General features: G+C 42.2%; 1 protein-coding gene across 1 annotated transcript in view; it reads right to left on the bottom strand.

Moving 5' to 3' along the window:
• Nucleotides 1-461: 461 nt before the first annotated feature.
• LOC144763309 (neuroblast differentiation-associated protein AHNAK-like) overlaps nt 462-18,323 on the bottom strand; it is a 39,839-nt gene continuing 21,977 nt past the window's right edge. Inside the window, 2 exon segments of the mRNA XM_078648784.1 lie at nt 462-10,711; nt 10,801-10,979. Coding sequence (XP_078504910.1) covers nt 3,458-10,711; nt 10,801-10,979 — 7,433 coding nt within the window. The 3' untranslated portion in view covers nt 462-3,457.

The following is an 18,323-nucleotide window of genomic DNA, read 5'->3' as shown; positions in this document are numbered from 1 at the left end:
CTCGGTTCGTAATTTTTGCAAGGTTATAAATCGAATTTAAGGCAAACTGGTAATTGTAAAAAATGGGAAACATCCTTTACAACGCAACTTTTATCACGCAGTGCCTTTACGACGCAACTTTTACAACGCAAACCATTACAACGCAATGCGCTGGGGGGCGCTCTAGGATAGGGAATATATTTAATTTACTATCCAACACCTTCCCTACTATCCACGGGGACTGAAGTTGGAATAGTAAATTAAACTATTCACTATCCAGCACCCTATGCGTTGTAAAGGCATGCGTTGTAAAAAACGCGTTGTAAAGGCATGCGTTGTAATGTCATACATCCGTAAAAAATATGCTTGTACACAAGTGCAAGTGCTGCTGTTCTGCTATTAGTTTAGACTGTAATCAAACACATAAAAATCACAATTTGATACAGCAAAGTTGCAAAAGTAATGTAAGTATGAAGAAGATGCTTGTTTTAAAAGCTTTATTTGATTATATACACTTTTCTCGAACAATGTACAGTGATTGCATTTCGTTTTGCATCCTCATTCCTTCATGCAAAGCTCAGGATTTCATTTACAAAGTGAAGAACAGAATTTCTTCTTTCTCAATCCTTGTCAAATTTTAGTACGATGGAGAATGTATATCCTTTACAATATATACGATATGATTTATTCCCACATTCTTAATAAAAACCTGTGGTCCTGCATACTGACAGGGTGCTGTTTCTAGCGAGAACAGTAAAACTGTATTAACTGCCAGAAGAACACGTTTCTGTTTTCAGTAAAAACTGGTGTAGGACAACCTGCCTTTTACGTATTCATGTAATATCAAATATAACCATAAGACAATATAAAAATATATCCCTAAAAATAACATTTTGCCATATATTATATCATAACATAATTATAATATACAATGATCTACAAATTCACATAGAAAAATGATCACAGGTGCCTTATTTCTAAAGATATTTTAGCAGAACTGCAGAGCGGAGGGTACTATTTTCAAATACTTGACATCCTTGGTCATATCCCACATTGTGGTGCATGCGGTAGGCAGACAGGCTAGTTTGAGATTGCATACAAGATGGACATAAGAGCAATATTTAATTTGTAAAACAAAAAAGGGCCAGGTCTCTCGTTAGGAGGCCACTGCAGCTTGCACCACACATTGCCCCGCCATGCTTCCAATGATAGTAACAGCACAACTACTAACCATCACAAGGCTACAAGTGTGACAGTTCGGACTATTTCAATCGTCCAAAGCTCTAAGAATGGCTTAGGCGGCAGGTAAAAGTCAATGTATATTGAATTAATATTTACTTTTTGTTGTGGTCGTCTCTAACTTTGCCAAACAGCGCTCCATTGTGGCAAACTTTTACAAGCGCCGGTGTTGAGAATCAAGTGCAGGTGCTGAGCACTGGCAACCACAAGCTCAAATTAAGCACTGCATAAAAAGAGCACATACAAAAGGTTACCTCACAATTTTCTATGACTCTTTAACAACTTATGAGATTGCACCTCAGCAAAGTCAATAGTGAGCCATGCTTGTCTTCTTCACAGGGGCACATTCGTGTATTGTTTTGTGGATTCCTTGGTTTCCTGCTGCTGTTTGTTGAAATCCTTGATACACCAGTTTAGATTGTGTGGACACATTGCTTACATGTTTTGATGGAGAAAGGGCATGGTTCTCTGAAATATCATTCTATTACAGCCTTATTGTCCGCTGCCTAGGGCTATACCGGTTGTTAAAGGCCCCTATAACGAGGGAGAGGCACTGTAACAACCGGTATAGCCCAAGGCAGAAGGGCTCAAAGGATATTACAACATTCCAACCACTGAGGGTGGAGTGGTCTAAATTAAAAAGGCAGAAACATATAGACAAACATTGGCAGGCTGGCGCTCGTGATCTTATACCAGCCATTATAAGCCTGGAGCTGCTCCATTGTCTTCAATGGAACTCTCAGCGTTCAAATGTTATAATTAAGAACCTGATCTGAGGAGTCTGCCAGCTCCACTGTCAGAAGCTGGAGAGGGGACCATTAATTCTCTTAGAGAGAATGCATGAGGCAGATAGTTTATTGAAGGCCACATCCCTCAAACACACTTTGGTGAGTACATTGAAACAGCATAAATCCACAAAGAACATTATAATATGGAATGCTAATAGAATTTATCACATTTAATAATTTCATGATTTTTTGTGTGGAATACAGTTTAGGAGAAACAACTGAGGCTACATTGAGTCTATGGGAAAGCAAAGCTAGTAATTTAATGGCTAGACCTATCTTTTTGAGATGGCTCTTTACTTGGACATTTCATAACCACAGTGGAAACCAAGCATCAGGCAGTGCAAACTGAGGAATTAGTACATTATATTAACATCTTAGCAGTGAAGCTGTTGTTCTTAAACTTCTGCTGTCCCCATACCACCTGCGTATGCAGAATAAATAGTTTCATATTTTACAGCCTATAAAGAACAATATCACTATTTGAATATATATTTAATTAGCATTAAAATAAAGAAAGGCACTGTGCTAAACCGTAGAATAAAATGTTGTTAATTATTCATTCTCTACTTTCTGGACTTTACACCAGGGTAAATGCCTGTGAAACCTCCCGAGGCACTGTATCTGCGGAGAGGGCCCTCTGCTGGCAGAAAGAGAGGGGGCATTTAACTTTTGTGTTGTTTCTAGAGCTGATCCATGCTAGTGAACTTTCCAGCACCATAAGGAATGTTATTTTAAAGCAGTAGCACACTTGCTAGGAAGCCTAAGTGAAATATTATTTTTACTGCCTTCACTCTTCTTTTCCATAAAAGTTTAACTCCACCTTCCAGTTTTTTTTAACATCTGCCGTAATCCTTTCGTATGGCATTTTGAGGGAAAAACTACGTTCCCCTTTATTTATTAGAAAATTATGTGTTTATCCATGTGTAACACAGCTTCTGAACTGGCTATCTCAATTAGATTATTTATCAGATTTCAAACTATGAATAGATAACACATTTTAACCGTGGAGTCCTTTAGCAAAAATTTTCAAGGTGTGCAAAGTTATTGGAGGCCTCCTTTAGGAGTTTGCCCGGGGCCGCACTTGCTGGCCCTAAGTGGCTGTTCGCAGCTCCTAAGATCTACTTTGCACCCTTTGTGATGTATGCATTCTGATTACTGATCTTTGAAAAGTTAAATACCCCGTTAACTTTTCTTAAACCATTTAGTATCATTGGTGGCTGAGTGTTTGTTCCTTTTGGTATTAATAAGGATTGAAAGTTTCTTGGTTCACTTTACCAAAGAGTGGAGGCAGTAAACTTTAACTTTGATGAAAGGATTTAACCTCTCTCATGTTATCACTTCCTGTGATGTCATCGGAGTGAAAGGTCATGCAAAGCCACTTCTGGTACCCTGATGATTTGGATGAACTGATACCACTAGGTCCTCTTTACTGTGATACTTAAAGTGAGTGCTCAGAATCCAAAATCTACTTCTGGGAGAGTGAAATTAGAATCACTAAGGTTAAATGGAAGCTTTATGGGGGAACCTTTGCTCTTTTTGTGTGGAGAACTGGGGTTCGTGGATTCTTTTGGAGAATTGACATGAACTTGGGGTGTGCTTTTATTTTGTGTGCCCACATCTAGCTCTACCTCAGGCGTCTGTACAGCGGGACCAGAATAACCAAATGAAGGGAGCTTAAACTGAGGTCCACTTATTTTTTTCTCTGAAGTTTTAAGGTTCAGTTGTGTATCTAATTCTGGAGCTGATAGGTCAACTTCACCTTTTACCTCTGGCGCATCCAAATTGAAATCAATATCTGGCACCAGTATTTTCTTTTTTTTGGATATCTTATCTGAGGGAACTGACACATCAGGATTTTGAGGGTTCTCTGCAGAAATGCTGGCTGATGGCAATTTAAATTTTGGGACACTGATATCTACCTCCGGGCGATCAACATTTATTTTATTTGTCACACCCGGCAAGGAAATATCAATGTTGCTGTCCATCGTTCTCCCATCTACCTTTATTTTTGGGGTTTCAATGTTTGCACCAGACATTTGAACTGAGGGCATGTTGAACTGTGGCAAATTCATATTTTTCTGAGACCTTTTTAAGCTGACAGTTGGTGCGTCAATTTCTACACCGGGCCCTTCAACATTGGCTTGCAGTTTCGGGCTGCTAATTTTCGAATCACCTTTAATACCTGGAGCGTTCACATTTACATTTCCGTGGGAAATGCCTGGCCATGCCATTTCAACATTTGCACCTTGTGTATCAATAGTGGGAAGATGAGCTTTTGCCATGGAGCTCTCCAGTTTGCCTTCCACCTTGGGCAATGAAACATCAAAGTCGGGGGCTTGCACATTAGGCTCAGACATTTTAAATGCCGGCATTTTGAACTTTGAAAACGTTGATTTCGTGTCAGGTTTTGTAAACTCAATATCAGGTGCGTTTATGTCAAGCTTGGGCCCTTTAAGACTCCCTTCCACTTTGGGATCTGAAATGCCACTACTTCCTTTGAATTGTGGAGTCTTCAACCTTAAATCCCCCTCAGGAGCGACATGTTTGTCCGACGAGATGTTTATTGATGGCATTTTGATTTTTGCATCTGTAATATTTGCACCAGGGAGATCTACGTTTATGTCTGGACCTTTGAATGTGCCTTTTGTTGTTGGCATGTTGACATCTATGCCACGTTCATTCACAGTACCACCCGCTTCCAGGTCTGGGGAGTTGAGGTTGGGCCCAGAAAATGAAAATTCAGGCAGCTTGAAGCGAGTGGGATTGGCCTTTTTGTCAGATTTTTTAAGACTAATATCAGGTGCATTCAAATCTAGCTTTGGCCCTTCAACCTTACCTTTCAAATTCGGTGCATTCACATCACTACTTAGTTCTGGAGATTTCAAATTCACATCTGCACTAGAACTTGTTTTTTTCTGGAAAAACTTTGGCATTTTAAATTTTGACGGTTTCACTTCTGCTTTAGGAAGATCAATATTAATTTCAGGACCTTTCACCTTTGGTGCTTGCATGCTTATGTCAGGTTTTGTAATTTTGCCATCTACTTTTGGCAATGAAACATCTAGCGATGGTGCTTCTACGTTACCATCAAGCTCAGGACCTTTGAAGCTTGAACCGGATAGGCCAAATGACGGCATTTTAAAATGTGGCGAGCTCACCTTTTTGTCAGAACCTTTCACATTAATATTTGGTGCCTTGATATCTACATTGGGCACTTTAACATCCCCTGTCAATTTAGGATCTTTAATATTAAGGCCGCCTTTTAGATCTGGAGGATTCACACTTAACCCACCCTCAGGTAGTGAAAGATTACCAGAAGGCATGTCGACTGAGGGTATTTTAATTTTTGGAGCTGTGATATCTGCATCTGGCAGATCCACAGCGACCTCAGGACCCTGAAATGTACCTTTCATTTTCGGCACAGAGACATCCACTTTAGGTTTTTTCATTTTACCATTAATGTCTAGATCTGGCCCTTCAATATTACTTTTTAGTTTTGGAGAAGGGATGTCAAAGTCACCTTTCATGTTTGGACCTTTTACATTTAAATCAACTTCTGGAGTTCCAGCCTTTGTACTGAACATTCCCCCAAATGAAGGCATTTTAAACTTTGGACCTTTCACATCTAAACTGGGAGTGTCAACTTTTGCTGATGGTGCTTTCAGGTCACCCCCAAACTTTGGCAAAGACACATCTAGTGATGGCATTTTTAAGTTGCCATCAAGCTCAGGTGATTTTACACTGGGCCCAGATATCCCAAGCGAGGGCATCTTGAATTCTGGTAAGCTTATCTTTTTATCAGAACCTTTTAGGTTAACATTTGGTGCGTTAATATCGATGGCGGGGCCATCAACCTTAGCCTGCGCTTTTGGTGCACTAATATCAAAGTCACCTTTCAGTTCTGGAGATTTTATATTTAAATTTGCACCTGGTATTTCTGCCTTGGTATCAAACAATCCCCCAAGAGAAGGCATTTTAAACTTTGGACCTTTCACATCTAAACTGGGAGAGTCCACTTTTGCTGATGGTGCTTTCAGGTCACCCTCAAACTTTGGCAAAGACACATCTAGTGATGGCATTTTTAAGTTGCCATCAAGCTCAGGTGATTTTACACTGGGCCCAGATATTCCAAGCGAGGGCATCTTGAATTCTGGTAAGCTTATCTTTTTATCAGAACCTTTTAGGTTAACATTTGGTGCATTAATATCGATGGCTGGGCCATCAACCTTAGCCTGTGCCTTTGGCACGTTAATGTCAAAGTCGCCTTTCAGTTCCGGAGATTTAATATTTAAATTTGCATCTGGTATATCTGCCTTTGTATTAAACATTCCCCCAAGAGAAGGCATTTTAAACGTAGGACCTTTCACATCTAAACTGGGAGAGTCCAATTTTGCTGATGGTGCTTTCAGGTCACCCTCAACCTTTGGCAAAGACACATCTAGTGATGGCATTTTTAAGTTGCCATCAAGCTCAGGGGTTTTTACATTGGGTCCAGATACCCCAAATGAGGGCATTTTGAATTCTGGTAAGCTTATCTTTTTCTCAGAACCTTTTAGGTTAACATTTGGTGCATTAATATCAATGGCTGGGCCATCAACCTTAGCCTGTGCCTTTGGCACGTTAATGTCAAAGTTGCCTTTTAGGCCGGGGGATTTTACGTTTAGATCTGCATCTGGGACTTCTGCCTTTGAACTGAACAGTCCACCAAATGAAGGCATTTTTATCTTTGGACCTTTCACATCTACATTAGGAAGATCCACATCTGCTCCGGGAGCTTTGAACTCTCCTTTAATCTTTGGCATTGACACATCTAGTGATGGCGAGTCTATTGTACCATCGAACTGGGGCGCTTTATTGTTGGGCCCTGATATCCCGAAGGAAGGCATTTTAAGTTGAGGTGCGCTTCCCTTGATATCTGGAGCCTTCATGCTAACACTTGGCGCCTTGACATCAAGACTTGGCACTTTAATATCCCCTTTCAATTTTGGATCTTTGATATTAAGATCACCTTTAAGTTCAGGAGCATTCACACTTAAGCCCCCCTTCGGTAATGAAATATTCCCGGAAGGGATGTCGACGGAGGGTATTTTTATTGTTGGAGCTGGGATGTCTACATCTGGCAGATCCAGCCCTACCTCAGGAGCTTTGAATTTGCCTTTCACCTTTGGTACGGAGGCATCCACTTCTGGTTTGTTCAGTTTACCATCTACCTTGAGTTCAGAAGATTTTAGGCTGGGTCCTGACATACCAAAAGAAGGCATCTTAAAATGTGGCAGATTTATGTTTTTTTCTGTACCTTTCAGACTGATATCTGGTGCATTAATGTCTAGATCAGGTCCTTCAATATTGGTTTTCAATTTTGGAGAAGGAATATCAAAGTCCCCTTTTACATCTGGAGCCTGTACATTTAAATCAACACCTTGGGCTCCTGTATTTGTATTAAACATTCCCCCAAAGGAAGGCATTTTAAACTTTGGACTTTTACTCTCTACATTCGGAAGGTCCACTTTTGCAGTTGGAGCTTTGAAATTCCCCTCAATCTTTGGCATTGAAACATCAAGAGATGGTGCTTTTATGTTGCCTTCCAGATCAGGGGATTTTGAACTGGGCCCAGACACTCCAAAAGTAGGCATCTTGAATTTTCGCCCTTTAGCTTCTACTGTAGGAAGATCCAGATTAATGTCTGGACCTGTTACTTTTGATGGGACCGTCATCGATTTTGATGAAGCATTCAGGTCTACACCTGGTGTTCTGTAATCAAGGCTAGTGCTTTTCAAATCGCCTTGTAACTTTGGAGTTGGAACAGTAATGTCGCCTTTAAGCTCAGAGGATTTAAAACCTATATCAGCATCAGGAATTCCTGCTTTAGGATGAAAAATCTTTAATGAGGGCATTTTAAATCGTGATCCTTTGGCCTCTACTTTTGGAGCATCAATCTTTGCTGAAGGGCTTTTGATCTCCCCTTCAAATTTTGGCGATGACAGATCTAGATCAGGTGTTTTTATGCTAGCAGACTTTTTAAAAGTAGGCATTTTGAAAAGTGGCTTTTTCACATTAGCACTTGGTGCCTGAATATCCAGGTTAGGGACTTTAATATCACTTTTTAGTTTAGGATCTTTAATATTAAGGTCACCCTTTAGTTCTGGAGCCTTCAATTTTAAACCAGCCTCAGGTAATGAAAGATCACCGGAAGGAACATCTATTGATGGCATTTTCATCTTTGGAGCAGAGATATCCACATCTGGCAGATCCACACCAACTTCCGGACCTTGTAATTTACCTTTCACCTTAGGTACAGAGATATCCAATTCAGGTTTTTTCATTTTGCCATCTAACTCCACCTCTGGAGTTTTAAGACTGGGTCCAGATATTCCAAAGGATGGCATCTTAACATGCGGTACTTTTAGTTTATTTTCTGGCCCTTTTAGACTAATATCTGGTGCATTAATGTCTACATCGGGTAATTCAATGTTGGTGTTAAATTTTGGAGAAGGTATGTCAATGGCCCCTTTCATTTCTGGTGTTTTTACATTTAAATCTAAATCTGGACCTCCTGTTTTGGTATTAAATATTCCCCCGACTGAAGGCATTTTAAACTTCGGAGCTTTCACATCTGCATTCGGAAGATCCACCTTTGCAGATAGTGGTTTTAAATCCCCTTCAACTCCAGGCAATGACACATCTAGTGATGGTGTTTTTATGTTGCCATCTATCTCAGGGCCTTTTGCACGAGGCCCTGACATTTGAAAAGATGGCATCTTAAAATGTGGTGCATTAAATGTTTTCTCTGGACCTTTCAGATTGATATTTGGTGCATTAATGTCTACATCTGGTGTTTTAATGTTTGTTTTTAATTTTGGAGCAGTGATATCTAAATCCCCTTTAATTTCTGGTGTTTTTACATTTACATCTGCACCTGTATCTCCTTCCTTGGTATGAAACATTCCTCCCAATGAAGGCATTTTAAACTTTGGACCTTTCACGTCTGCATTAGGAAGATCCACCTTTACTGTTGGTGGCTTAAAATCCCCTTCAACCTTGGGCAATGAAACATCTAGTGATGGTGGCTTCACATTTGCATCCATCTCAGGGGCTTTAACACTGGGACTGGAAATTCCAAAGGATGGCATTTTTAAAGGTGGCATAGTAAATGTATTTTTTGGACCTTTCACACCAATATTTGGGGTATTTAAATCTAGATCTGGCCCTTCCATGTTGGCTTTTAATGTTGGAGAAGGTATATCCAAGTCCCCTTTAATTTCTGGTGCTTTTGCATTTAAATCTACGTCTCCCTTAGCAGTGAACTTTCCCCCCACTGAAGGCATTTTAAATGTTGGTCCTTTCAAATCTACGTTTGGAGGATCCATTTTTATGGCTGGAGATTTGAAATCTCCCTTAACCTCTGGTATTGAGACATCTAGTGATGGGGTCTTTATACTGCCATCCAGCTCGGGAGCTTTTGCACTGGACCCTGACATTCCAAAGGATGGCATTTTCAAATGTGGCATATTAAAGTTTTTTTCTGGGTTTTTCAGCTTAATATTTGGTGCATTAATGTCTACATTTGGCCCTTCAAAGTTAGTTTTTATGTTGGGAGAAGGGATATCGAACTCCCTTTGAAATTCTGGTGTTTCTACATTAAAACCTCCATCTGGTGAGCCTGCTTTGGTATTGAACTTTCCTCCTAGTGAAGGTATTTTAAGATCAGGTCCTTTTATATCTACGTGGGGAAGATCAAATTTTGTGGCTGGAGATTTAAAATCTCCTGCAACCTTTGGCAATGAAACATCCAGTGAAGGGGCCTTTATGTTGCCATCCAGCTCAGGGACTTTTGCACTGGGCAAAGACATCCCAACAGATGGCGTCTTGACATTAGTTTTATTTTCCGAATGCTTCAGACTAATATTTGGTGCTTTAATGTCGAGATCTGGCCCTTCAATGTTGGCATTTAATTTTGGGGAAGGGATACTGTGCTCCCCTTTCATTCTTGGTGCTTTTAAATTTAAATCCACATCAGGAATGCCAGCTGACACATTAGGGGTTTGAAACTTTGGCCCTTTCACATCTGCATTCGGAAGGCTCACTTTTGCGGATGGAGCTTTTAAGTCCCCTTTCACATCTGGCAATGACAAGTCCAGGGATGGTATTTCTATGTTGCTCTGCCCAAAGGTAGGCATTTTGAATTTAGGTTGCTTTATGTTTTTCTCTGCGCCAATGGAGTTGATATCCGGTGCCTCCATATCTATAGTGGGACCTTTAATGTTTCCCTTCAATTTTGGATCTTTGATATCAATTTTGCCATTTAACTCTGGACCCTTGAACTGCACATCTTCACCGTTAACAGAAAGTCTTCCTTGAGGGATGTCTCCCAATGGCATTTTGACCCCTGGTGCTGTGAAATTTGACTCTCGCTGATCCACATTCCAATCAGGGCTCTTGAATTGGCCAGCTTTTATGTCTGGTACTAATGCATTAATCTCTGGTGATTTAATGTTGACACCTGGGTCTTTTTTTATGCCACTCCCTTGTATGTCCAATCTAGGACTTTCAATGCGAGCAATTATCCTGTCGGAAAACTTTGTTGCGCTCTCTCTGTATGCACGTTTATTGCTGGGTTCCGACAAATTTTCCAATGACTTTGCTGCTTTCAGATGCCGTTTAATCTTATTGTTGAAGAGGCTCTCATAGACAGAATCACGGGAAACCTAAAAAATAATTCATAAAAAAATATGTAAATATATGGAGATGAATTTTCATGATGGTGTTTAGACTAAGCACTTTGAGTCACACTTACAAGGTCATCCGTGTAAACATTAAATGTAGGTGATGAAAATACGCTTTCTCGAGATTTGACCTCATTTTTCACGTGAAGCTTAAGGCCTGTTTTATACGGTTCAGTTGCCTTCAGTATGTCCATGACGTCATTCTTGTTGAGATTTTCAAAATAAATTGTGGCACCAACCAGTTCATCTCCTAGAAAGTGGAACAGACACATGTTACACGTGAAATGATTCATACAAATACTTTATTTTCTGATTAGTCAGACTGTGAGTTTAAAATGCAATATGATACACTTGTTAATATGCATTAAATTACATGCAGGATACTGTAGCCAACTGTTGTATAGTGAATTTCTAGATGCTGACCTATTTCATGTAAGAAAACTAATAAAATACGTTTAATAAAATAAATAAATACTTTATTCTCAGACATATTGATCTACGTCAATGTTGTGCTTCACTTAAAGAGAATATAGATAACAAATAGGGAGCTTTCCTCCCCTGGGGTGCTGAAGTTGGGTGATTCCTCCTTTCATCTTGAAGCACAAGGCACAGGGCCTCTCTATACAGTACACTGTGAACACTGCAGGCAGTGGACAAAAGATATCATTAAAAGCTTAAATCATACATAGAAAACAACTGTTGGTTAAGGAAAATGACAGCTCCCAATAGAAAGACACTAATCTGTATTATGGAAAACCTTATAAATTCCCTCAAAAACATAAATCTATCTCTATCTCTCTCTCTCTCTCTCTCTCTCTCTCTCTCTCTCTCTATATATATATATATATATATATATATATATATATATATATATATATACCCTGCACAGGGGGGAGTTCCTCAGGGAGTGCCCTCCTTGGGCCAGGCCCTGTATTTTTCGTGTTAGGGTTTGCATACCCTACTGCAAACTTCGTGGCCATGGGCCACTATCTCAGTGCAAGCTTATTGGGCTGGTGTTGGGCCTCCCCTGGGACCTAGGTTGGAGTTTTCAGAACCGGAGAAGAGGCCAGCAGAGGCCAGGGATTTGTAGTAAATCTAACTATATAAGTAGACCCATTTTTTAGTATTTCGTCTCGCTCCACTCTGGAGCCTTGATCACTCCCTGTCCTGAAGTTATGGCTAACTTTGATTACAGCACTTAAACTTAGTTTAAAGCAACTCAGAAATTCTCATGCACATGTATGTACTCATTCTTGATGTGACAGATGCAATTACAAAAGTAAATATTACAGATAACACATTACCATAACAGTATGAAACAGATTACGATGAATGTACTACTATTTATTTGTTTGAGTATCTGTTGGTATTTAATTACAGTGTGCTTTTCGGTTATTTAATGGTAAAAATATTGACAGGTCATGAGCATTGCATTTGGTGTGCAAGGTGTGGTCTTCATGGCTTTTGTGCAAGTAATGCCCTGCCATTCCAACTAAAAGAAGCACATTTCAATGTTTTTGTTTTTAACCCGTTCCATGCTGCCGTCGGCCGTTGGACGTCGCGAGCACTACCTGGCTGATGCTGCGCACGTCCAACGGCCAACGCAGCCCCGCCCGCTCTTTAGAACGCCTGCACCGCGGCGGAAAAACCGCCGCGGTTAAGGCGTTAAGTAACAACCATAACTGCACTTTTACTGTGTTTTTTTCAGTGCATTTCTCAAATTGTTATAAACCAACATTTTTGTGTTATAACCAAAGCCAACCGCAACTTCATTTTAACCTTTGTTTTGTTCAGTGATGTTTTGAGGTTTTTGATGATATACTACATATATAGAGTTTTCAGTATGAGCTGTTAAACCTCTCAGCATGAAATGCATGGGTGGGAGGGGCTATTGGCTGTATAATGGGAAACACAGGCTTCAGCTGGGTGTTACAGAGGTTTGCCACAGGGGTTGGCCTACAGGCAGGCCCTGCACCAGGCCTGTCATAGGTTGACTGCCCCCACTGTGAACAGTCTTTGGCCTGCACAGAGGGGAATGGCCTCAGAAAGTCCCTACTGCCAGACCCAGTGCCCTACCCACTACAGGTGGCCAACCTCACTGGGACAGGCCCTGTTTTACTTTCCTTTTGATAAGGGTTTTCACACCCTACTGTAGATTTCCTGGTCATGGATCACCATCCCAATGCAAGCTTCATGGGCTGGTGTTCGAGCGCCCCTGAGACCTGGTTTTGAGCCCGAGAAAAGACCAGCAGAGGCCAAAGATTTGAAATACACGCCCATGAAGCTTGTACAGGTCCCTGGCCAACCCAGTCCCAGGGAACACAGACTTTGCAGCAAATTCGACATTTCCTTACTATGTTTTTACTATTTAGTCACGGGGGTGCCCTCTAGGAGTCACCACCTTATGGGCATGAGAATGAGATTGTACTCGCCCAGCTGCCATTCAAGCCCTTTCAATCTGTTTCCAGTATGCAGGGACCGACCCCCCGCATTCTGTAATGGCGGGCATAAACACATTTCTGCCTAGCCAATCATAGTGCTTTAGTTCCATACACATAACATTATGTTTGCCGAACCCAAATGGGCACAAGATAGAAAGCTCCCTTTGCAGATATTAGAATATTTTTCAAACCTTTGCTCCGCGGAGGTCCATGAAACCTGATACGCGGACCTCCATGGATTAACGGTCATGGTGCCGCATCATGTAAATGGTGCATTGTTTCTGTTTGTGCCATGGCACTCTTAACTAGGCTGGGAGTCCTATCCTGTCAACAGGTCTCCCCCACCCCTCCCCTCTTACACTTTCACCGATACTCAGGTCGGTTTTGTCTGTCTCTCACTTTGACCACTTTGTTCCCTCTGAAGTACTTTTCCCCTTTGCCAGTCTGCCTGCCTCTATCTGCACTCCTTAACCCTGTTTACCATTCCCCCTCTACATTTCATTCCCCACAAGACGAATACCTTGGCTATGCTACGCGCTAATAACTCATATTATTGCGTAATCTCATGTTTTTTCCACCTATGTCTATACCTGGCTCCTGTAATTAATGTAATTATGTAACCTGTAACTAGCTGATCCTCATGTAAAGCGCTCTGATACCTCCGGGTCTAGCCAGCGCTATATAAAATTTTGCAAATAAAAAACAGCAAATTAGTGAAAGACAGACCCACTGTTTGAAGCAGCCGATTCGTCTTTCACAGTGCACTCGGCACCTGGCCTGCTTTTGAAAGGTGGATAGAGATCCCACTGCACAGGGTGAAATGAGTCACTGCACCCACCTGTAGGGGGATGTCTGGCTGGTCCTTGGGACCACATTTGACCACATTTGACCCCATTTCAAATTGCGCACTGAGTGTGCCTCATAGCAGCCTCTTTGCTTCTTTGCAGTATGGCACAGACTTAGACGGAAATTGTTTCCCTCATTTGATTGGTGCCACGCTCTCCTGCAAATAAGGGCAGGGCTCTTAAAATAGAACTGGCACTACATGTGCGCTTGTGTAATCTGTATTACAGACTAGACCACTCAAGCATCTGTGGCCCCTTCTGTTATAACATAGTGACATAGGGTGCAGAACGGGGTGCACTCACCTGTTGTGCCACCGCTGCACTTTAGGTAATATGGTCCTAAAATCTCCATAATTTGACCCCATAATGCATACCAAACAAAAGTTTTAAGCGTTAACTTCTTCCAATTTACTGAATGAATTTACTCCAATCCAACCAAAGGGGTATTTCTTTGGGTCAAGTTCTATTTTCATACCAAGATGGTGTAATTAAATTCATATTTTTTTCTGTATCAGAGAGCAAAGAATCCTCGGGAAATTAAAACGGGAAAAGTCACGTTATGGTAACTCCTATTTTTTGGCTTCTGCTTGATGGGTCGACATGACACTGCAATGCCAGGCCCAAAGTGGATCAACCTTTTTGGGAAATGTCAGTGCAGAATCATTGTATGGTGCCAAAGTTATTAGAAAAAACTAAAAAAAACTGTTTTAATTGAAATGCTGATCTAATCAAAATTACAGAGGTTTTTTCCAGGTGTTTTCAAGTTTTTCCTGATTAATGAAATTGCATCCCTTGATTGCAACTCCATTGGGAGCTTGTTCCATGTTTACAGACCTAGAAAAGAGAAGCACCTTCTCAAGGTCAGACTGTGAAGTGTGACTTAATTTAAGAAGAGAGACAGAGAATGCCTTTGAAGCTAGGGATTTCCCTGCCCCTTCCAGGCCCACTGTTCCCTGTGAGAGGCCACCCTTCACAGGTTAGCAGGTAGCTAGGTCAGGCAGACTTAGACTTCCTTGCGAATGTGTTCTTGTTTTAGGTTCCTTCTGAGAGGAGACTCCCAGCACCCGCTACCTTCCTGCTCATACATCACAAGGACCATGGCTTGAAGCCTGGGATCCCACAACAGTGGTGAACTTTCTTTGAGCTCCATGTTTGGGATACTGACCCCTTTTCTTTTGTATTTGCCAGCGAGTGCGAGGACGGAGTGTTAGTAAATTCCAGCTCTAAAATCCCACTTCTTGCGGTACCCGCTCCGCGGGTCCCGCTTCGTTTGGGGTGGATTCTGGACCCTGATCTTCACGACGGTGTCCGGCGAAGGAGAGTGACAGGCGGGGCTGCGAGTGAAAGCAGGCGCTGGAGCGGGACTACTGCTCCCAGGAGCGCTTGCCAGTCCTAATTGTGACCACCTGGGCCGCTCTCCCTGTCTGCTCCTCCCCCTCCCCTTCAGTTGCATATATATTGACACTGCCATTGCCGCTGCGCGTTAGCGCCGGGAGAAGCCCGGGACAAGGGCGGGACCGTCTGTGGCCGTCAGTGGCCGAAGGTGGCTGGGCTGGGACACCCCACTAACATCTATAGTCCTGGTATTGCCGAAAACCATTTGTCTAGCAATTGTACCCTGTTTTGCTACTATATCGTTAGCTAGTAGGGGGGTTCGCTATATGGCTTGTTCTACAAGCACTTCCACCCTCCTGCCTTCTGTGGGCGAGGTGGAGACGGCCATTATGGGCCCCCTAGATACATATTTTAAACGGCTTCCCCAGGATATTGACAGGGAGATTGCTTTGTCAGAAAGACGTGCAGGGCGTAGGCTGTCGATTGAGCTTATGAAAACACCTCTCGAGAAACACCAAGGCCAAAGTTTCCCTTCATTGGTTACCCCGTTATCATCTATTGTACTACCAGCTACACATGATATCTCGCATGATTTATCTTTATCTAATGAGTCACTGAGTACTTTTCCCTTAGATATAGTAGCTACTACTTTGCCCGCTGAGCACTTAAATGCTTCCAGCCAATCATCTAACGGGCAAAATGCAACACTAAAAGTCTGTGCCCAAGCACAAGCTATAAAATCCAAACCCTGTCCAAAAAGGAAAGGGGTGCCATTGTCAAAAAATGTCAAGCCCCAAAACCCGCAAGGAAGTATAGGAAGTTGGGCACTAAAACACCCCCAAGCCATGTCCCTGTAGAGAATTCCACTGGCTTAACAACGGGAGAGGGAGAAGCTGTCCCAGTAGGTTTAGACACCATAATATTGGTGTCCCCTACGATGCCAGTATCATCAGGCGTAGATCCTATCTCTATAGCACCCCTTGGGCCATTAACATCTAACCCCGAACTTCTTTTGGAGTTGGAAAAATTAATACGTTCCCTCTTAAACCCCTTTGAGTGTAGACTTAAAAAGCTAGCAGAACAACTGGACCATCTAGAGCAGGCTAGCTTAGACAATTTTTTTCCCATAAAATCTTTAATTAAGTCTTGCAATAAAATGGGAGAGAATGGGAAAAACCAACAGATAGCTGAGCGAGATGCAGGTGCCACGTTGGTTGATGTACAACCTCCAATTGTGAGTGGTGCATCTACCCAGCGGAGTAACGGGCAGAGCAGCAAGAGCATTGCTGAGCCATCGCCTACTGTAAGTAATAGCAATTGTGGGAAAACTAAGTCTAATAGCACTGCAGCCAAAGGTAGAAAGGGCAGTCCAAAAAACTTTGCTACTACCGCTAATAAAAATACTCCACCCTTGCCGACTACTTCGGAAACAAGAAATGGCACATTGTCAGGAAATGCTAAAACCCACTGTAGTAATGGTGTTGGAACAAATGTGCCGCTTGCCCCCCAGATAGTAAGTAGGGGTGGCCCCACAGGGGATGGAAATACCATAGCTGATGGTAATAATGCTATTATAGCATTGGAAAATGTTCCCCCACCATGCCTTGTTGTCCCAGAACGTTGCCAACCAATATCATATGTGACAAAATTTCCGACTAGGAAACCCCCGGTACAACTCACCCCTGATTCCTTCCCCTATGTGGCCATCCTCACCAATGTTCCACCCTTATTGGAAGGTCAAAGAGAAACCTATGACATGCTAAAAAACAAAGCCATGCATTGGCTACGGGTCAATAGACCTTTGCCAGGGGGAGTGGATGGTCTGATTATTGGGGTTAGAAGGGTCAATTGGATAGGGAATACCTTGAAAAAACAGGGAGGCGAGTGTATTATAATTAACTTCCAAGACCCAAGGGTAGTAGGGTTAATCACGAGACCTGGTTGGAATATTAGTATTGGTGGGATTGGTGTTGTGGACCTCACCTTCTTTTACCCAAGACCGGTAGCCACCCAATTTGGGGGGAGTAACGAGCCATTGAGAACTTGTCTCCCTCCCTGGGGAGAGGCTAGCCCCTTTCCTACCCCTATCCCACGATCAAACGATTGTTATAACCAGGTATATAACTCCTACAATGGGCTAGGGTATATGAGGTGGGGATGTTGACGGAAACCAGTTGAACACATTGATTTTGGGGGAAAAATGGCCAGGGGAAGCATCCTGGAGCCAAAATTGGCATTTAATGGGGATGTAATGTGTAATCTAGATAAAGTGGTTACTAACAGGGAATATGGAAATACGAGGGGGGGCACTATGGCATGTCTGGAAGATTGGGGGGGTGAACTCAGACTTCCATCAAGTATTGGCACAAATGATGGTAAAGACGTTAACTGTGCAGATACTGTCCCAGGAGAGGGCGGTGATTGTGAGAGCTTGACCAATTCACCGGCTATGGTAGTTACCGAAAGGGGGACTGGTAAAGGCGACACCATGGGGAGGTTCCTTTCATGGAATATAGCGGGGTTGGGCACTCGACTGCTGTCACAACACTGGATAGATTTTGTTAATGGGTTTGAAATGTGCCTATTTCAAGAGACGTGGGCTTGCGATCCAATTTACCTCCCAGGTTATCTTAATTTTTGTATACCAGCGACTAGAGGCCCCAGGGGCAGACCTATGGGAGGTCTGACAGCCTGGATCAAGCAAAACTCAAAACTCAAAATAAAAGTGATTGACCTAGGCTGTAAGGATATACAATTATTAAGGTTATCACTGGGAAAGGGGGGCGTGATAGATATTTATAACATTTATGCTAGGGGTACTTGTGTTGGGAACTCCCCTACCCTAGAAGCTCTATCCACCTTCCTAGAATTACAGTCACTGGGGAATAGAGTGGTTGTGGCCGGCGATCTCAACAGGACATTTGAGCCTTTAGAAAACACGGAACATCCGATAGGACAGGAGGAAGATGCCCA

Source organism: Lissotriton helveticus, chromosome 6, assembly GCF_964261635.1.
Source record: "Lissotriton helveticus chromosome 6, aLisHel1.1, whole genome shotgun sequence".
Classification (NCBI taxonomy): Eukaryota; Metazoa; Chordata; class Amphibia; order Caudata; family Salamandridae; genus Lissotriton; species Lissotriton helveticus.
Note: the sequence above shows the minus strand (reverse complement) of the source record. Positions and strands in the feature narration are given on the sequence as shown.